We start from the raw sequence: 22,176 nt of genomic DNA on the forward strand, positions 1-22,176 counted from the left end.
GAAGGAGTGGAAGGACCAGAAGATCCAGAGAGTGGAAAAAGATAGTAGACGCCAAATGAAAACCCATTATTTTATAGGCCCCGGTGAGTTCAAGTGTGAACTCCTCCCCAGTTTGGTACTTCTGATGCTGTTTTCTGGGCTCCCCTGGGGCTGCTCCACCCAGCCCTGACTCCTGGGTCTTCAAGGTCCACTTCCTGTCCTTCACCTGCTCCTCCTCCCCACCTTCCTTAGCAGCACGCTTTGCTTCCCAGCTCTTTCTCTGTCTAAAGTGACCTTCCTGGTTTCTCCCTGGTCTTGTTTAAGGGTGTGTGTGTGTGTGTGTGTGTGTGTGTGTGTGTGTGTGTGTGGTAGTCAAATGCAGCCAAAAGGAACAGAGCAGGAAACGGAAGGAGAGAAATAGTGCAGGCATTGTCAGTCATCTTCTGATCCCACCAGCTACATGTGACCTTGAGCAAATCACTTTCCACACCACGGTTTTTTCAAATTGAAAATGAGGATGACAATTACCACCTCACAAGACTGTTATGGCATGTGGCAGATTCTTAAGCAATCTTAAGAAATGTTAGCTGAAATAAGTCCCAAAGAATAAGTATATGAAACATGTTCAGTGCCATTAGCAAAGACATGCATATTTACCTAGTTATTGTAAAACACAGCATGTGTCAGAAAAATGTAGAAAGTATAAATGTAGAGTATAATGAATAATTATAAAACAAGCACCTGTAAAAGTAAGTGCAGGTCACGACGTAACACATTGCTGCCTCATCTTAAGTCTCCCCTGGGTCTCTCTGGTCATACTCCCCACCCCACCACCAGGGCCAGTACTAAGTTGAGGGGAATGGGGCACTCACTTCAGAAGCAAAGTTTAAGGGCTGCCAAAAAACTCAACAGTCAAATAATATTTTAATATAATATTTTATTACAATATTTTGAAAAATAAAAGTTAATACTGAGTCTGATGCAGGGCTTGAACTCACAGACTGTGAGATCATGACCTGAGCTGAAGTTGGACGCTTAACTGACTGAGCCACCCAGGCACCCCAAAATATCAAAATTTTAAATACAGGACCTCTACCATAAGCAATAACCACTACCTTAACTGTTATAACCATCACATCTCTTTCCTGTATACTATTACCACCTATGACTATATCCCAAGACAATGCAAATCAGTTTTCCTCTTCTTGCCTTTCATATACATGGGATCATGTACTGTGTTCTCATTTGTGTCTGGATTCTTTTGATCAACTTATATTTATAAAATTCATCCATTGGTTGTGTGCGACTAAAGTTGGCTCGTTTATATTGCTGTAGACTATTCTATTGTATTAAGGTACCGCAGTTAACTTACTCATTTTACCGTCCGTGGGATCTGGGTCTGTTTTTTGTTGGGGGCTGTTACAAGCAATGCTACTATCAACATTCTTTGCACTTGTTCTGGAACAATGTTCACAAGCTTCTGGACAACAGAAGTTCTCAAAGTAAAGTGTGAGGATCTTTGGGGGTTCCCGACATCTTCTGAGGGAGACTGTAATGTCAAAACTATTTTCATAACAATGCTGAGATGTCATTTGCCTTTCACTCTCATGCTCCCACAAGTGCACAGAGGAGATCCAGAGGCGACATGACGTGCAAGGATGTCTTGTTCTGCCAGCTAATAGAAGGTGTCCTGAGTATTGCTGGATTTCATTACTCAGTTTTTGTCTTTGTTTTGATTTTTTTTTTTTAAGTTTATTTATTTGAGAGAGACAGAGACAGTGTGAGCGGGAGAGGGGCAGACAGGGAGAGAGGGGGAGGGGCAGACAGAGAGGGAAAGAGATAATCCCAACCAGGCTTCACACTATCAGCGCAGAGCCCAGTGTGGGGCGTGAACTCGTGAAACTGTTAGATCATAACCTGAGCCGAAATCAAGAGTCGGGTGTTTAACCTGCTGAGCCGCCCAGGTGTCTCTTATCGGTATTGATAGATATAACCTACATAAACAAAGGCTCTTGGGGGACGTAACTTTTAGGAGTGTCAAGGGGTTCGGAAACCAAAATTCTGAGAACTGCTACTCTAGAGTGTGCTAAGGAGAGGAATTGCTTGCTTGTTCACAGGACCTGTGTATCTTCAGTTCTATCAGATAATGCCACAGTGTTTTCCAAGGTAGTGGCACCAATTATATTCCAATTACCAGTGTAGAAGAGTTCCCATTGTTCCACAGCCTCTCTTATATTTGGATTTATCACTTTGTAATTATTTTCCAATCTGATGGGTGTGTAAATATGTCTCATTATGGTCTTTTCATTCCCTTGATTACTGAATAGGAATGTATCCTAGGTAATAATTAAGAATATGTGTAGGGATAAGCTACAGATATGCTTTCTGCAAACTGCAATGCATTGAAAATAACATAAATGAACAACTGCAGGAATTGTAGTACATTAACATGATGGAATTGAATGTAACCATTAAAAATACTATTTTAGATGTATATTTATTGGCATGAATTCAGTGAAAAAAAACAATATATGAAAAAGCTTTTTATCAAGTGATACTGTATAATGCCCTGAAAAAAGGCCAGGAAGAGGGGTGCCTGGGTAGCTCAGTCAGTTAAGCATCTGACTCTTGATTTGGGCTCAGGTCATGATCTCACAGTTCTGTTTGTGAGTTTGAGCCCCATGTCGACTCTTTTGGGATTTCTCTCTTGTCGATTCTCTTGGGATGCTTGGGATTTATCTCTCTCCCTCTCTCTCTGCCTCTCCTCCACTCGTGCACACCATCTCTCTCTCTCAAAATAAGTAAATTAAACTTAAAAAAGAAGTGAATGAATTAAAAAAAAAAGCCAGGAAAGAAAAATAATAATAATAGTATCTTGGGATGGGAAAATGAAAGCTAATTTATATTTTCTTCATTGTATTTGCTTGTATAGTCTGACTTTCAAATATGAATATGTATTTCTTTTTTTTTAAATTTTATTTTCTAAGGTTCCCTTTCCATCCATTTCTTCCCCAGAGATTATGCTAGATGTTTTACAAACATTTCAATTGATCCTCAAAAAAAATCCAGAGGATGGGTATTTCAGAACCTGGATTTTGGGAGGAATCATTTGAGAAGGGGACTGAAGCTAGAGACAGGGCTTTGCTCTTGTCTGAGGATTGCTTGCTGAGGACTTCAGAAATAACTCATTGCCCTCAAACTAACTTATCATTCCACTACTCACTCTTGTCTGGCTCTCCCTGATTGATGGGTGGGTAAGTAAGGGATTTCTGGAAAATAAGGTTGATGCATTCGTTTGACAAATATTTATTGAGTGCCTACTGGTACCATGCATTGAGAAAGGATTAGGGACACAGTGGCGAACAAAACTACATTCTTGTACTCATGCAGCTTATGTTCCATAAAGAAAGCAGATGATAAACTATACAAATAAACATGAAGTGAAGTTCAAGTAATGATAAGTGCTATGAAGAAAAAGAAAGGAGGATAAGGTTATAGAAAGTGAGGTTCAGTTTTACATCAGGTGACCCAAAGCTGTCTACTCTACCTAGTTGCGTGTCTTCTTCTATACATTATGATATGGGGAGAAAAGTTTTTTAAAAAAAGGCGGGGGGAGTAGACTTCTGTTTGTTTTCTTTATTCTGGTCATGGCACAACGAAGATGAGCACTCATAAGCCATGAATGGTGTGCCCAGTTCTGGAGACACGCTAACTCTTTTAGGAACTGCATCTGGTCTCTTTTCTCATCTCTGTCTCACCACCTGAGAACCATAAAGTGATCTCATTATTTACTTAGTTTCCATAATTTAAACTTGGGTCATGAAACATCAGCAAAATATCAGACTATCAATTATGCCAGCCACCACTGTCTTAGGGCACTTTGTGCTTTTCAAAGCATGTTCACATATATCATTTCATGTGAATTTCTCAGTAATCCTGTATGACAGAAGAGGAATTTTTTGAGAGGATAAATGATTTGATCCCTATATAGTAACTGAGTTCTTTTCACGAAAACATGCATTCTGCTTCTTAACTTGGAATGTAATGCCCAGGAAGTCAATAATTCTCACTAGAAATTATGGAAAACTGAGAAATTTGGGGAGAAATGATTAACTGGAAAAACTGAGATTGTTCCATTTTCTAGAAATAACTCCATTATTTTCTGCCATACTTTTAAATGTGGTTAAACTAATCTCAAGTCTCAAGGTCACTAGAAGTCTCATAGACAGCTTACAGTCATAGTGCTGTGTTGGAGAGGCTTCATTCTTCATAGACCTGGCACCTCCAAGTTCCTTCTTGCTTCCTGATCTCCCTCGCCTTACAGTGGACTTGACTGTTAGCTGTGCCTGGTGGAGGGGGGCAAGCATGCTGCGTCAGACCTCTCCAGGGCTGTTCCCCCTCTTGTCTCCAACTTATTCCCTATGCCCTCATCACATCATTCAGATATGGAGGTAAAATCGGTATATATTGCATAACTTACAGGTGTACATTATAATTTGCTATTTGTATACACCACAAAGTGGCCACCACCATATGTCTAATTACTACACATCACCATACAGTTGTGACCCTTCACTCATTCGGCCCTCCCTCACCCCCTTCTCCTCTGGTAACCACCAATCTGTTCTCTGTATTAAAGTGCTTATTCTTGATCTTTGACCTGAGCAATTGTGCAAGTCATTCTTGTTAGATTGCATAAAGAACATGTTTGGGTTTTTTGTTTGTTTGTTTGTTTGTCTTTCTGGTCCTGGGTCAATTAAAAAGGAACTAATTCGACTACTTCACAATGAGCATATTTCCATTTTCCAGTCTGGCTAAGCTTCTTTATGCCAATTAGGAACTGACTAACCGGTGGTTTGTGCTAATCAAGATATACATACAGTCCAAGAGATAGTAAGAAATACTGTATGATAAATTTCAAATTCTTCAGTCTCCTCTTAGTTACATGTTATGCATAGGAAAAAAATTCACCAAATTAGGATTAAATATCTCTACTACAAAGCAAATTAATTCAGCATGATCATTATCTTCGCATTTGAGAGAAAAAGAAAAACTTGATCAAATTTACACATAAAGAAACATTGTGAGTTATTTGTTACCCATGGTAGGGCACACAGTGTTAGTGAAGACCCCAGCCCAGGAACAGAGCCCTTGGGTAATTGAGGAAAATAATGAAGGCCTGTTGGCAAAGAGTGGGAAAGGTGTTAAGGAAACCAAGAGAAGTGAAAGAAGCTTAAGCTTCCGAGTTCTTTGCTCACTTGGCCTCTTCTAAAATCCTGTCCCTAAATCTGTAATCCAGAATTTGGGGTTCTTTTTCTTTCTTTCTTTCTTTCTTTCTTTCTTTCTTTCTTTCTTTCTTTCTTTCTTTCTTTCTTTCTTTCTATGTTCTATTTATTTTTGAGAGAGAGAGCATGCGCGTGAGCTCACACCCAAGCAGGGGAGGGGCAGAGAGAAAGGGAGACACAGAATCCAAAGCAGGCTCCAGACTCTGAGCTGTCAGCACAGAGCCTGACACGGGGCTCGAACTCATGACATGAGATCATGACCTGAGCCGAAGTTGGACGCTTAAGCAACTGAGCCACCCAGGCACCCCTGGGGTTCTTTTTCTTAAAGAAATCTCTCAAAATTTTTCTGCCCCATAAAACCTGTTTTTACCTTAAGCAGAGGATAGTGAAGCACTCCCCTGCCAGCACCAGTTGAGATCCTTCCCATCCTAGGCCTGAAGGGGCAAGACGAGGAAGCAGTCACTGACTGGGAACTGCAGAGAAGTATGGCTGCAGGGAAGGCTGCTGACAGAATCCATGGCCAAACCTGGCCACACCTGCCCAGAGCACAATAGGAGAGGGAGAGATGGGGAAAAGAAAAATACGTGACCTCACCCTGGTCCCTCCCCTTGATTTCCCATCACTGCCTTCCACTGGCTGGAGCAAACCCAAGCCAAAGGGTAAAGGAGTTTCTTTTTTTTTTTAATTTTTTAACATTTATTTATTTTTGAGAGACAGAGCACGAGTGGGGGAGGGGCAGAGAGAGAGGGAGACACAGAATCTGAAGCAGGCTTCAGGCTCCGAGCTGTCAGCACAGAGCCTGATGTGGGGCTTGAACCCATGAACTGTGAGACCATGACCTGAGTCGAAGTTGGATGCTTAACCCAGTGAGCCACTCAGGTGCCCCTAAAGGAGTCAGTTTCTATATTCTATTGTGGTCAAGGGTTTGGGGCACAGAGAGGGGTGAGGAAGGATGAGCAAACAATATCCACTGTTTACAGAGTTCCCTGATTCTAAAAACAGCACTCCATAATAAGAGAGAGCTTATCAGCTGCTTACTCTATCATGTCCTTTTTTGAATTGCAAAGCCTAGAACTAAGCACATCATACAGGTGTAACATACTGTATGCAGTCAGACATTCATAAAAGTGGTATATACATCATATTCTAGTAAATAAAATCTTATTTTTCTAATGATATATTATAACCTCAAATGGGAAAAATTACTGAGCTAACTTTAGAAAGCCTGACTTGTGTCTTAAGAAAATTACTTAGGATCTTTGGATTGTGGTTTGCTTCTTTAAGGTAAGGAGAAAATTCTGGCACAAAGTGCACTCTCAATAACGGTTAGTGGAATGAATGAGTTAAATGATCCTAGAATTTAAACATTCCATGATTTTATCCTTCTTTCTGATTGATCGAATACCTGTAGTTTTAAACAATTAGGTTTCACTCTGCTTCTGTCAAACAGTGACTGCCCTAAGGTCAATTCTTAACTGGAACTGGGAATCTCCTTTTCAAAAGAAACTCTTCACTTCTTCATAAAACCCTCTGGAAGAATATAAAATGCTTTTGGGATAATGAACATTTAATTGTTTCATTAATGATGGCTTTCATGTTCAATAATGCCTCTGTTTCAGGACATTGTTACACTTGAAAGGTAGAAAAAAGCCATGCTGTCATTTCACTGACCCAGTGGTAGATCTATGACTTTATACAACAGGATGTGGTCATTGTGTGGCTCAAAGTGGCACAGTAGGAAAAGTAGAAAGTAGAGAAGTGCATACCACTGGAAGTTGAATGGACAGAGAAGAGATATAAAACACACACACACACACACACACACACACACACACACACACACACGAGAACAAGAATGAGCCATAGAGATAGAGTGGGTGGGCATTGGGAGTGCTGACAAATACTGGAAACTGTGCAGGGTGAGCAAGCATCCTCCCTGAGAGACAGGGGATCAGTGACAATGGAGACAGACTCTGAGGCCTAATGTAAAGTATTACTGGTTGCACTGTATGAAGTCGTACTGTAGATCAAAAGTGGTCGGATGCAGTAATTTCACATGTCTTTTGGCAAAAGGGCTGCTTATTACTAAACCTGTCACAGTCTGTGGGTCACGTAGCACAAGCCTTAGCCTTCGCTCATTATGACAGCCCTGGAAGAAATCATTGTAATAGCACAAATGGGATAACCTGGGTCCATAGTTCTGTCTCCAGAATCATTACGTAGTAGATTATATTTAGTATACTCTGAGGGAGGGAACTGTATAACACATAAAAGAAAAATATTTATTTAAAAGTTAAAATGAAAAGTTTCAGTGCTCAGTAGGTCAAAGTTTATTTATGTGAACATTTCGTCTTTTACATTGTGTGTGTGTGTTTGGAGTGGACCATATTTATTAGCACAAGGAATAGGGAAAAGAAAAACACAAAATGGGGAGATAGAGGAGAGTAGGTCATTTGAAATGCCTGTTGCAATCTAGGTCTGTACTATCAGGGACCCATATCTAGATCCTCCCTTTATGTAACTTCATCTGTCTGAGGTTCTGAGGCTCAGATGATATGTGCAGATATCACATACACACACACACACACACGTGCACGTGCATGCACACATATATGTATGTATGTTGCTCAGATATATGCACATATATCGTGGGAAAACATGATTTTCATTTTACTTCTAAAACTCTTTAGCATGAACATCCTGGAAGTTGTAAGAAAAGAGAGTAATATCTCCTCATTGAATATAATATCTCCTCATGAATATCTCCTCAGTAATATCTCCTCATGAAAGTCTTTCTTGCTTTTTGTGTTTCTCTTTCTTGCATCCTAACTCTACCTCAGATTGTCCCTCCAAATTTGACCGTTTCTCTGTTTTTTCACTTCCCTCCCCTTCCCCACTCTCCATCTTTGTTCTTTAGTTGTTCCACATCTTCAAAGTATTTCTTGCTTATGGGATGGGATTTTCTGATCCTTGCTTTTACTTTTAAAAGTTGAAGGGTGGGGCGCCTGACTGGCTCAGTCAGTGGAGCATGTGACTCTTAAACTCAGGGTTGTGAGCTCGAGTCTCACATTGGACACAGAGCCTACTTAAAAAAAAAAAGTTGAGGGGCGCCTGGGTGGCTCAGTTAGTTGAGCGTCAGACTTCAGCTCAGGTCACGATCTCGCGGTCCGTGAGTTTGAGCCCCGTGTCGGGCTCTGGGCTGATGGCTCAGAGCCTGGAGCCTGCTTCTGATTCTGTGTCTCCCTCTCTCTCTGCCCCTTCCCCATTCATGCTCTGTCTCTCTCTGTCTCAAAAATAAATAAACGTTAAAAAAAAAATTAAAAAAAAAAGTTGAAGGGTTTTTAAAAGTTGAAGTAGCTTAAATCCCCATATATATATTTTTTAATTTGAGAGAGAGAGAGGGAGCATGAGACGGGGAAGGGCAGAGAGAGAGAGAATCTTAAACAGGTTCCATGCTCAATGCTCAGTGCGGAGCCTGACGCAGGGCTCAGTCCCACAACCTGGGATCATGACCTGAGCCAAAATCAACAGTTGGACATTCAACTGACTGAGCCATCCAGGTGCCCCTTAAGTCCCTATGTTTTTAAGCCTCACAACTGAAACTATTTTTTTAACCTATGCAGAAAAAAAGTTCCTCACCAATGCAAACACGTGTACACATGTGTTGAGAACCTAAGGTATTATCAAAGTAACATGTCATCCTATCATTTACACTAATGTCCATTAGACTCATTCCTCATTGTGGCTGAACTAAAGGAGCTACTTTAAGGCATATTTTCAGAAATCAAAGTGAGTGCTTAGGGAGTCACAAGTGTTCCAAAAAAGAGTTACTTTTCTACCTCAGTGACCATGCTCTGGTAGGAGGCACAGGTGAGTACATGTAAAAGATCTTGATCTGCCTTCTCAAGTCAGATTTGGGCTGGCAGCCAGCAGTAAAGCTGAAGAAATGGAAGTTTGTGTGACAGCAGCTACATTGCCCTGTGGAATCTTCACATGGGCAGAATAGAGCTGCAAATTGTTGACCACACTAAGTCTTGTGCAAAAAAGATTTCTATTCTGTTTTGGTTTTGTTTAGATCTAATCATGTTTCTACGTTATCTACAAGAATTTTGGTAACTCTGTTTCGGAAAGGAGAAGGAATGTTCCTAATTCTAGTAGGAGCAAATACATTATGTCCACCTCTAGCTATAAGTCCCTGTGCTAAGCCATGGGAATACAGACGGGACATTTTTCCTGCTCTTAAGGGGCCTATATTCCACTGGGCAACAAAAAGGTGGGAAACATGAAAGACTTATTTTTAAACAGTATGTTAGTTACATTTTCAAATAATATGCTCAACATATTGGGGCACCTGGATGGCTCAGTCAGTTAAGCATTCGACTTCAGCTCAGGTCACGATCTCACAGTTCGTGGGTTTGAGCCTTGCGTCGGGCTCAGTGCTGACAGCCTGTAGCCTGGAGCCTGCTTCGGATTCTGTGTCTCCCTCTCTCTCTGCTCCTCCCCTGCTCCCACTCTGTCTCTCTCAAAAATAAAACCAAAACATAAAAATAATAATAACAAAATATGCTCAACATATTTTTCTTCAAACTCCAAACATAATTTCAGGTAAAGTACTTACTTCTAAATTTAAAGCAGTGGCTCCAATAGGCAATCAGGTGGCTGGTGAGGGGTGGGGGATAAGCACACTGTTTTGTTTGTATGTCCAGACATTTTGGTACGTTAACAATTTGTAGTATATTAACAACTTATCCTGTATTCCCTGGCCTTTTGTCCCCCACTAGTTGAGATTGCCAAGATCTCTGAAATTACAGGTAATAACACAGGGTGGCGTTACGAAGGAGCAGCTGCTGATAGCAGGCGCTGCCACACCAAGGCTGGGGATCACAAAACAGCCCTGCAGCCAGTGCTGCCTGGGCCTCTACTCGCTGCTGGAGTATGGGCTTGTCCTAGATGATTACACATGTCGCTAATGAGCCACATTTAACATTAGCCAACAGGAGCACTGTAAGACAAGCCTTAGCACACAACCCATGGGCCATCTCTGAGGTAGTCCTGTTGTGGACAGCTCTCGTCCTTATCAGGTGTGGGTTCCAAATGCAGGTTCTGTACAGTGAGGTGTGCACGCTGCCTTAAATAAGGTGTACAGGAGTGCACAAGAGAGAGCTAACCACCAAGGAGGTCTTGGGATTGCAGGGCTCTGCTGTAGTCTGTGAACAACCAGCCCAAGAACCCTCAGCAACCTGACCTTGCAGGGAGGAGAGCCTGGGGAGCAGCCAAGGAGAGCAGGATGAAAACTGATTGGCCCTCATGGCCTCTTTGCAAAACACCCCTCCCCAACAGATTATTATGGAGGTTGAGCGAGTAAGTGCTAGGTCCCGTCCTACCTTTACTACTCCAGGTGCAGACTCCTACGTAAGAAGGTAACTATTCTCTGGACAATTCGAAGGCCATCTAGCTTTTCACCTTCCATCTGCCATGCTTATATTCTCCTCCATGAGGAAAGAAAAATCCCTGGCTGAAAAGAAATGTATGTCCTATTTTAAGAAGGGGTTTTTCTCAAAGATTTTCTCAAAGACTGTGAACTTTACTTAGGATGAACAGTTCATTCTGAACTCTGCTCAGTGCCTTGCATAGACATATGCTGGAGATACTCAGGGGCTTGGCTCCTGGAGCAAGGCTGCATTCTGCTGTAAACAAGGATCTAGCTCTTGAAATGACTTGAGGCTCCTGTTGACCAAGAACTATGAAATGTGCTCCTGAGCCAGATGGATTGTTTCTCATGGGGAAGTTTAATTTGTAGTTGTTGTTGTTTTTTTTTAAGTTTATTTATTTATTTTTGAGAGAGAAAGAGAAAGTGAGCAGGGGAAAGTCAGAGGGAGAGGGAAAGAGAGAGAATCCCAAGCAGGCTCTGCACTGTCAGTACGGAGCCCAACTTGGGGCTCAAACTCACAAACCATGAGATCATGACCTGAGCTGAAATCAAGAGTCAAATGCTTAACCAACTGAGCCACCCAGGTACCCCAGAAAGTTTTATTTTTAAACCATCTTTATTAAGATATAATTTATATATAAAACATTGTACCCATTTTAAGTGTATCATGCCAGGAGTTTTGAAAGTTATGTACATATGTGTACCCATTAGCACATTTAAGATATAGAACATCACCATTACCCCCACAGTTCCTTTGTGTCTCTTTGTAGTCACATTGCACCCCTCCACCCCTTCCCTACCCTCTGGCAACTATTGATCTATTTTCTATGATTATATATTAGATTTGCATTGCCTAGAATAGCATATACATGGAACCATACAGTAGGTAATGTTTTGAGTCTGGCTTCTTTCACTGAGCATAACATTTTAAAGATTTATCCATGTCATTACACACTTCAGAAGTTCAGTCCTTTTTATTGTTGAGTAGTATTCTGGTGTATGATGTACCACAATTTGTTTCTCCATTCACAGTTGATGGATATTTGTTTCCAGTTTTTGACAATTATGAATTAAACTTCTGTGAACATTCATGTATAAACAAACAAAACTCTACAGTTCTAGAAAGTTCAATACACAGAACAACAGCCTGGCAGGTGATAAATTGGCTGCCCTTCTGAGGGGAGGAGTCAAGTAGTTGATGAGGCTGAGTTATAGAGAACAACCGGTTTTGTAAAAAAGCAGCTATAGCCAAAAAATGAAAAATGCCTGCACTGGGCAGAGAGGACTGCTGATCAGGCATCTTTCAACTCCATGGGAAAGATGGATTACAACATGATTGGCAGGACAGACTAATACATAAACCTAACGGTTTTCTTTTGAGACAGGCTAACATTGAGCCCACAGACTCAAACCTTTTTTCCTGGGTACGTCTTTAGGATACATTTGAAGGTCTCTTCAGGCAACAGTGACAAAGCGCTCCATCTCCAGAGTCAGAAAGACTACTGGCTGTGGACCTTTGGGCAGCAAAAAGTAACCTTGGTAAATGGGCATAAAAAGAGTACCTACCTCAAGGGCTGTTAGGAAGATTAGATGGGACTTTATGTAAATCTCCTTTTAAGTGTCTAGTGCCTAAGAAGGGCTTAGTAAGCATGAATTATGTTTAAAAATCATGTAATACTGGGGTGCCGCCTGGGTGCCTTAGCCCGTTGAACATCTGACTCTTGATTTCAGCTCAGGTCACAGTCCCAGGGTTGTGGAGTTGAGCCCCATGTGGTGCTTCATGCTGAGCGTGGAGCCTGCTTAAGATTCTTTCTCCCTTTCTCCTGCTCTCTCTCCCTCTCAAATAATTAATAAATAAATAAGTAAATAAACAAACAAATAAATAAATGAAGGGGCGGGGCGCCTGGGTGGCTCAATTGGTTGAAAGTCTGACTCTTGATTTTGGTTCATGATCTCACCATTGAAGAGTTCGAGCCCCACACCGGGCTCTGTGCTGACAGCATGGAGCCTGCTTGGGATTCTCCCTCTCTCTCTGCCCCTCCCCGCTCGCACCAGCTCACTCTCTGTCTCAAAAATAAAAATAAATATCACGCAATACTTTTGACTTGTAGTAAGAATCCAAATATATTCCTTAGGTAGCTGGGATGTTTATTTTCTTCTTAAATTACACAGTGAATCCTTCTTATATTATTTATATAACCATTGTAGGATTGAATTATTAATAAAAATCTGGTTAGATTTTAGAAGCATACCAATTCAGTCACACAAGCTCCCAGTTGCTGCAACAAGGACCCATTTCCTCCTGCAGCAGCTAGCTCGTTCCAAAGCTCCCGCCAGGTGCTTCTCAAACCAAAGAACTGCTCAGTGCTGGTCAGTAAATGTGACTCATGAGCACTTCCTCAGGAGGTGTATGGCCTGCATTCAATCCCTTTCTCTGGGCTGACTCTGCCTCAGGAGTGCCCTCTGCACCTCCACGTCCTCTGAAACGGGTCTGGGTGGTGAAGCTGAAGGAGTACCCCCTCGCCGCTCTTTGTCTCTTTGCTGTCCGAGCTTTGCTTACCTCATTTCTACCGTGGGGTACCAGCACCTAACTAGGCTGTTGCAGAATTACATGTTACTCTGCCGCGGCTGTCTCAATACGTACTTGTCGACCATGTTAATATCCATGGTTTATCTTGATGTCTTTCCTATTTCCTACCACTTCCAAAGTTCACTGGCAAAGGAAATGGAGCTGAAGAGTTATTCCGGAACCTCTCGGTAAACAGTCAATATTGTAAAAACTGCCCTGAATGTTCGCCTTGGTAGGTGGGGCTCAAGCTAAGCTCTTGGGTTTTTAATGGAAGAGGTAATTCCTAAGTTCTTGTAGCCACACGTGTGGTCTTGGTTTCAGTGGGATCCTTACGCGGAGCACACCGCCCTCCCCTACGAGCCAAGGCCGGGCTAACGTCCGGAGCTCCCTCCCTTTCCTAGGGAGGCCTCCTTCTCTTCCTGCCCGCCTGGTGCCCCACGGACCCCCTCTCCGCGTGGGGCAAATCCCACCGCGGCGCCTACTGGCAAGTTTCCTTTTATTGATTTGTTCCGAGCGCCCTCCCCTTCCAGCGCAGGCGCCAGGTGAGCGCCCTTTGGCTCCAGGCTATGTAAGAGGCGCCCGTTTTTTCCCTTCCCGGAACCCGCGGCGATTTTTGCGGGTGGCCCAGACCCCTTCCCACCGGTGACTCGGCTTCCGGGACTCGCGTCTGAAGCCCTGTGCCGCAGTGAGGGGCTGGCCCCCGGCCGAGGTCCGCGTGGACAGAGCCAGGTGCGCTCCTGTCCGCCGGCGCCTCCCGGACCCAGACGGGAGGGTATGCGAAAATGGTCGTCCTCCTTCCCCAGGTACACCCCGTATTTGCACTCTTAGGAACTTCCCTCGGGGGAAAGGCCTTTCGGGTGAGGGCCAGAGCGGCCCGATGGCTTTTGCGGGGGAGAGGGGGAAACCAGCAGGCGTTTGAATGCCCTCCTGTTTCTCCCATTGGAGGAATGCGGGCCCGCCCCTCCGGGAACCGCAGGTGTGGCTATGGGCGGGCCCAGGTGCTAGAATCCTGGTTTTCCTAAGAGCTTTCATTTGCAGTTCTATTGAACCCAGGCGGCTTCCTTCTGTTCTAGAAAGGACTGCTAGAGCTTTTTCCTGGTTTTCCTTCCTTACTACAAAAAGAAAGGAGGTGTTTCAAAAACAAAAAAACACCCCCTTAAGATACTTTAGTGCCTTTACTGATGCCCTGTAATGACGCATGTCAGTTTTGAAATTGCAGCTTTATTGAGGAAGGAGGTAAAAAGCAAAAGCTAGAGTCAATTGTTTATTTTGTGTAGGTGATTATTTGGACCTTACGAATTTTTCTCTAATTTTTTTTAACGTTTATTTATTTTTGAGAAACAGTGTGAACGGGGGAGGGGCAGAGAGGGAGAGAGGGAGACACAGAATCTGAAGCAGCCTCAGGCTCTGAGCTGTAGCACAGAGCCTGACGCAGGGCTCGAACCCAGGAACTGTGAGATCATGACCTGAGCCGAAGTCGGGTACTAAACCGACTGAGCCACCCAAGGGCCGCCCCCCGCCCCCAATTTTTATTTAAAACACAAGACCTAGTTGAAGAACATGTTATTCTAAGTAGTGCCAAACACATCATGGGGCTTAAGAAAAATTAAAAAAGTAAAATCTGGGTTTATTTTGTTGGAATAAATGTAACAAAAACATAACCTTTTAATTTTCAATCAGAGCCTGGTCTGTTACCATTTTGGCTTGTAGTTCTGCTATGTACTTACTATTAAAGAGGGGAAAACCCAGATTTTTTATAGTTTCTCTCCCCCAATCCCTTTTTATTTTCCAGTCCAGAGCACAACCACCAGAAGAAAACAAAAGGAAGCCGGTTTTGGGGAAACTTGGCAACCTGTTCACGCCAGGAAGGAGAAGGACCAGCAGAAACGGGTTAGAGAGTCCCACCAGCTCCAGTGCCAAATCAGTGTCTCCAAAAGATGTGGCCTCTTCCAAATCCCCAGAAAGAGAGAATGAGAAGAGTAAACCTCTGGGCAACCAACCAAAGCAAACTGACACGTGTGAGGAGGGTTCCCCGCAGGAGAAGCCCCAGGGGTCGGAGGAGCACCCGGAGACCTGTGTACAGGTGGACCCCCCTGACGCCAAGCTGTCACCTTGCACGAGCAGCCAGGCAGCGGCAGCGGCTGGGCAGCAGTGCCATGAACGTGATTCACTCCAATTAGAACCTCTGGAGGCAGAGGGAGAGTCTTTCCCAGGTGCCACCACCGCTGCCAAGCAGCTGCATTCCTCACCAGAGAATTCCTCCAGGCAAGAGAACGCAGAGACGCTGGCCCGCAGCCCGGGGGAGGACGCTTCACCGGGCACTGGCTTCCAGCAGGAGACAGCCCAGGGTGCGAGGAGTGTGCCGGGGTCGCCCACCAGGGAGAGTTCCGGGGCTGCACTAAGGGAGGCCACCGACACAGCCCCCCGTGTGTGTGCCGGGGCAGTCCGTGTGGGGCCCCAAGACACGCGCAGCCGCTCCCCCGAGGACGCGGCCGCTCCTCCAGGTGACCCACCGGCGGAGGGCGAGGGGAACCGCGCTGGCTCAGCGCAGGCAGACGGCAAAGCCGGGACCCAAGGACAACATTGCCGGCCTGGCGAGCGCACCCATCCCGCCACAGTGTTAACTTTGGACATCTACTTGAGCAAGACTGAAGTGGCACGGGTGGACGAGCCGGTTGCGATTACTCCGGGGGCAGAAGATTTCGGCGATTCCGACGACATGGAGAAGAGGTCCGGCGGCCGCAGGTCGGGCAGGCGGAGAAGGTCGCAGAAATCCACCGACTCCCCCGGGCCCGACACGGCGCCGCCCGACAGCGCGGGCAGGGACGACGCGGTGTTCGACTACGAGGTGGCGCCAAACGCGGCCACCGAGAACGGCTCCGCGGAAAAGAAAGTGAAATCTCCGCGGGCGGCCCCCGACGGGGGCGTTGCCTCTGCTGCGAGCGCGGAGTCCAAGCCCAGCCCCGGTTCCAGAGGGCAGCTCCGCGGGGAGTCGGAGCGCGGCAAGCAGCCGCCGCAGGCCTCGTCTCCCACCAAGAGGAGGGGCAAGAGCCGGGTCTCCGAGGCCGCGCCCACTTCGCCTGCAGGCGGCCCTCGGGCTCCCGCCAAGGAGTCCCCCCCCAAGAGGGCGCCGGCGCCCGACCCGGCCGCCAAGGGTGCCGCGGGGGACAACGGGGAGGAGGCGGCCCGTGTCATCCCCCGCGAGCTCACGGTCAAGAGCAGCTCGCTGCTGCCGGAGATCAAACCCGAGCACAAGAGGGGCCTGCTCCCCAACCACTTCGACGGCCGGGGAGAAGCAAGTCGAAGCAAAGAGCTGGGCAGGTCGGCCGGTGGTTCTGACGCCGAGAGCTTGAAGCCCAGGAACCATTTCGGTGTGGGCAGGTCGACGGTGACCACTAAAGTGACCCTGTAAGTAGCGGCGGGTTAGGACCTGGTGGAGCTGTGGGTCTCAGCTCACGTGCTCGAGGGGCGTTTCCGGGAGGCTCGGGGTCTTTGCGTTTGTGGAAGAGCTCTCTCTCTGCACTGAACTTTCCCCTCTGTGTTGGAAAGAAGTGAAGGGCTAGTTAACGCAGTTTAAGAGGGCACTTTGGGAGCCTCCTGGGTCGTTCATTAACTGTTTTGGTAGATTTAAGCTGAATGAATGTAAAAATCTCTTGAGGCTGGATGTTTACATAATTAACTGAAAGAAGACTGCTTGGCCTGACAGGAGCTAAATCTTTATTCAAAATGTACACCAGCATTCTTGGATAGGGCACTCTTGACGCCTATGCAGTGAATTTGAAAACATGGAGCAAACACTCTTCTGTTCACTATGACCCAGTAGCTTTGACGTGGGTGAGTTTAAGATAACTCACACAACTTTTTCTGGAATTTAGTGCAGCTTGAAAGAAAAAAAAAAATTTTTTTTCTAATTCCTCTTCTTAGGATATTCAGGAGTTGAGAGAGGTGTTTTTGCCCCCAGGTTGAAAAGTAATTCTTAGTTATTGAAATGGAGAAAGGACCAGGTTCTTACTGGGAGACTGTTAAAATGACACATCGGAAGGATCAAGCTCAACAACAGTTTGGCTACCTGCTGTTAAGTTCATTGATTTCCGCCCCCCCCCCCCCAAATATTTATTGAGTACCTTTTGTGCATGGTATGGTGCCAGGAACTATGGGGAAAAACTGATACTATGATTCAGTATATTGCCCTTGAGAAGTTTATGGCCCACTCTGGCAGGGCAAGACACAGATAAATATCTCTATGAGGTGATAGCTGTTGGAACTGCGAAGTGGGGTGCTGGCTGTGAAGGCTGGGGAGGTATAAAGCCCGAAGAAATCACTCTTGGCTTTCTGGAGATGGGCTTGTTGCGCCTTGATGCTAAATGTGGTTTGTATACGTGGATGGGGTAGGGAGGGCTCTTTTTAGAACTCAAGATTCTCCCCTTGCCATACTCTCACTTCCTCACCTCCCAGTTCGCACCTGTGAAAAATAAACATTTAAACTCCTCAAGTTTTTCCTGCATTTACACATTTATTAAAAGAGCTTGTGTTTTCACAGCATTTTGATGCTTAAACCGAAAGGGTTTCATTCTATTTGAACTGTTGGATACATAAGCTTTAGAGTAGGAGGTCTGTTTGGTAAACACTTGAGGGACAACCTGCTTAATGAGTAATTTGAGCTACCTCACCAGCTGCCACCCTGGAGACCTTTGATAAAGTCAGCTATTTATTCTGTAATGGCTGTGTCAGAGAAATAACCAGAGTGAATGATGCCAATTATTTGTAGAAGGCCAGTGTGACGGACATTCAGACCTCCTAAGGGTGAGCCTGAGAAGAGTTGCTGTGTGTGTAGCTGTTTCTTACCCTTGCTGGTCTTCCAATCAGAAAACACCAGTGGAAAAACCAGAAATGTTACACTGCTCAGGAGTAAACAAACCTGGGAAGCGATCTTATAATGAAACTCACAGATCTTATAATGAAACTCTTATAAAAGTGACGTTTACTGTACAAGAACTAAACCACATGTCTTTTTCTCCATGCAGATTATTTTCTACCTAAAACTTTCCCTTTGTCAGGCATTTGGCTTATTTGTGTTTTCCACAGGGCGTTGCACTTGGTGAATCGACAAACTATTGAAATGGGAAATTAATTCCTTCTAGTTTTTTTCTCTTTGATGGATTTTTTTTTCCTCTGATTGTATTTCAAGAAGAAATGTTACTCAGATTATGTTTAAAAACAATTTGCATCTGAAGTGTTAAAATTATTTTATATTCCCTGAAAGATGACTATGCAGCAGCATGTTTCTTGATGCTTTTAGAAAATTTGCATCTTCAAGTCTCTACCAAGTGTTAAATGTTGTGATTCTTAACAGTGGTATGTTTAGAATATGGAGAATTTTCCTCTGCTAGCCACAGCTTTTAGACACCAGATTTTCCCCTCTCACGTTATAATAAAGGCATTACAACATGAATTACAGAAGCCTTCCTTGTAATCAGTTTGAGCTAGGTTAATTGTAGTGACTCGTGGTAGCAGAACTTAATAGCACAGAAAGTTTGGTTGTAAAATATATTTTGATCTTGGTGTAAATCTTTAATATGTAGATGTGTTTCCTGTCCTTAAGGTAGTTAGTTGTCTAACCTGCAGCATTTTCCATTTACATCACAAGATCTACTTTGATGTTTGACTGTTCCTTGAGCTGATTTGTGAGAATTTTTTAAATGTGTATTTCCTGGTATGTGAACATCCCTCACTAACTGGTGGCATCTGTAAACTCTGCTTTTCTAATCCACTGGCTTTAGAATTTAATCTTCGAGGCAGTGCTTATAAGTTAATTTTCCTTTTCAATTTAAGATCTGGGCCCACCATGAGGGAGCCTGGCTATCTTATGGAGATAGATATATGGGAAAGCAATGCCTAAAAGAATATATCAAATTTAGTATTTATTTATTTTTTTTTTAATTTTTTTTTTTTTAAATTTTTTTTTTCAACGTTTATTTATTTTTGGGACAGAGAGAGACAGAGCATGAACGGGGGAGGGGCAGAGAGAGAGAGACACAGAATCGGAAACAGGCTCCAGGCTCTGAGCCATCAGCCCAGAGCCTGACGCGGGGCTCGAACTCACGGACCGCGAGATCGTGACCTGGCTGAAGTCGGACGCTTAACCGACTGCGCCACCCAGGCGCCCCTCAAATTTAGTATTTAAATAAAATTCCTAAAAATAAAGCCTAAATTCTTAATGCTGTATTTGGGAAGAACTTCTCAAGTCTTCTCTCTCTTTTTTTTTTTTTGTAATGTTTATTTATTTATTTTTGAGAGGGGACAGGGGGAGGACAGGGAGAGAGGGAGACAGAGAATCCCAAGCAGGCTCCGCATTGTTAGCGGCTCAGAGCCTGACAGGAGGTCATGACCTGAGCCAAAATCAAAAGTCAGATGCTTAACTGATTGAGCCACACAGGCGCCCCTCAGTCTTCTCATTTTGTCCCAAAGGATAAGGAATCTCTCCCAAAGTCCTACTGCCTGTTCCTTCAAAAGGCTCCTCCTTCCTGAAGGCCAGTGAATCCATGTGGAGGCACCATGAGATTTCAGTGCTTCTCTACTTTGTATTCCCATTATCAAGGTGGCCTCCAGAATATGATGGCTTAATTTTATAGATCTCGTGATAATTCATTAACTTCTTGAATATGTAAAGCTGGGAAGGACCAGATTTGGTCCCTGAGGTCTGGGGAAGCAGAAGAGTTGAGCGGTCAGGAGCATGGCATCTGAAACCAGAACACCTGGTTTCAAATTATGACCGTCACTCACTAGCTGTGTGACTTCTGGCAAAATACCTACCTTCTCTAGGCTTTAATTTCCTCGTCTTAAAAGAGAATGTATAAAATTGTACATTAGGCAAGCATAGTGTTTCTCAAGTTGTGTCAGTGATTGTTAGTGGTTAGTATCTCTTCGTTTTATAAACCACGAGACCCGTGGTTTAGACATTTTTTTGTTTTTAGCTTTGGAGTCCATTTTTCTAGGAAAGCTTATATAAAAGTGCTGTATGAAGCAGATAAGTAGAAATGATTCTGGTTGAAAGGAGTGAGGCTGGCCAGCAGCCCCTTTCATCAGTCTCTATGGTCCCTACTGTAGCCGTTGAAGAGAACTCCAAGAATTCCTTCAGCCATAACTTGGGGTGTGTGGGGTGCAGTGAGGAACTCTGTTCTAAACTATCTAGTTCGTTTGTGCTTTGCAGATAGAGAAGGTAGCCAGTCCAGTGAGTTAACTTGACCAAGCTCACACAGATAATTAGTGTTAAGAGCTAGGACCAGAGCTGGCTAATGTCATACAGAGAACGTGTTGTTTCTCAGAAAGAAGACAGTATGTACATTCAAAGATTTTTGATTTCCACGAGAGGGTAATTACAACCAAGAAAAGTAATAGTTTATAGAGCAAGGGGAAACTCCCTTTGCCCAAAAAATGATGACAAAACCAACAATTGAGTAATGAAAGTAAATTATGGTACATCTATATGATGAAACTTTTATGTAGACTTATAAAAAACTTTTCAAATTTTTTAGTAACTTAAAAAGTGTTAAAAATGTGAAATATAAGATTAATCTTTTTCTGAAAGATGAGATCTGAAGCTCTGTGGACAGAATCATCCCAATTCTGTTAAAAAATATTTTACTATACATACAGATTCTGAATTATACTAAAATGTTAACAGGGAGATTGAGTGGTAGGATTGTGAGTGATTTTCATTTTTATATTTTCCAAACGTTCTGTAGTGAACACACTTACATAATCAGAATAAAGTTACATGAAGGAAGATGGAGGGAATAAAATATCCAGAGAGGTAAATAATAGATAAATATTTTTATAATCTAGCTTTGTGAAATAATGTTTAAAAAGTTATGATGAAATGAAAATATTCAACTGATGTTTACAATGATATGTAAAAATCATTTACATATTTAAAATAAGGGAGTACATTAAATATTTAAATTCATGCTAATGTTCTTCAGGCCCTAAGATGTCTTCAGACTCTAGTGTTGAGCACTGTGCTCACATACTAGGTACTTGATAAACTTGCTAACCTACCTCCAGACTTGCTTAGTTAAATCATATAGAAGCAAAACATCCGTTAAAAATAGTTGATAGTGGGGCGCCTGGGTGGCGCAGTCGGTTAAGCGTCCGACTTCAACCAGGTCACGATCTCACGGTCAGTGAGTTCGAGCCCCGCGTCGGGCTCTGGGCTGATGGCTCAGAGCCTGGAGCCTGTTTCCGATTCTGTGTCTCCCTCTCTCTCTGCCCCTCGCCCGTTCATGCTCTGTCTCTCTCTGTCCCAAAAAAAAAAAAAAAAATAGTTGATAGTGTGAGGCACCTGGGTGGCTCAGACAGTTAAGCCTCTGACTCTTGGTTTCGGTTCAGGTCGTGATCTCATGGTTCTTGAGTTCAAGCTCTACGTTGGGCTCTGTGCTGACAGTGCAGAGCCTGCTTGGGATTCTCACTCTCCCTCTCTCTCTGCCCCTCCCCAACTCACACTGCCTCTGTCTCTCTCAAAAATAAACTTTAAAAAAGAATAAAAATAGTTGATAGAGTCTTTAGGATTGTTTAAAAATAGTCTCATGAGGTTAAAAAAAATAATAATAATTTAAAAAAAAAGTCTCATGAGGGGCACCTGGGTGGCTCAGTCGGTTAAGCGTCCCACTTCAGCTCAGGTCATGATCTCACGGTTTGTGAGTTCGAGGCCCGCATCGGCCTCTGTGCTGACAGCTCAGAACCTGGAGCCTGCTTCAGATTCTGTCTCTGTCTCTCTGCCCCTCCCCCACTCGTGCTCTATTTCTCTGTCTCAAAATTAAATAAGCATTAAAAACAATAGTCTCATGAAAAAACGAATGTTCTATACCAGAAAGATGTTGGTTTTGGAATAAATTGGTATGTTCACTTTTTAA

At 43.8% G+C, this 22,176-nt stretch overlaps 1 protein-coding gene across 3 annotated transcripts in view; it reads left to right on the forward strand.

Annotated features, from left to right (window-relative positions):
• Positions 1–22,176, forward strand: part of CRYBG1 (crystallin beta-gamma domain containing 1) — a 186,400-nt gene that overhangs the window by 118,779 nt on the left and 45,445 nt on the right. For all 3 annotated transcript variants that reach the window (XM_086707515.1, XM_025925497.2, XM_086707516.1), the window contains one exon: positions 15,057–16,672. In XM_086707515.1, coding sequence (XP_086563641.1) covers positions 15,057–16,672 — 1,616 coding nt within the window. The remainder of the gene's footprint in view (positions 1–15,056; positions 16,673–22,176) is intronic.

The sequence above is a fragment of the Puma concolor genome, chromosome B2 (assembly GCF_028749965.1).
Source record: "Puma concolor isolate L17-30 chromosome B2, mPumCon1.1.hap2, whole genome shotgun sequence".
Classification (NCBI taxonomy): Eukaryota; Metazoa; Chordata; class Mammalia; order Carnivora; family Felidae; genus Puma; species Puma concolor.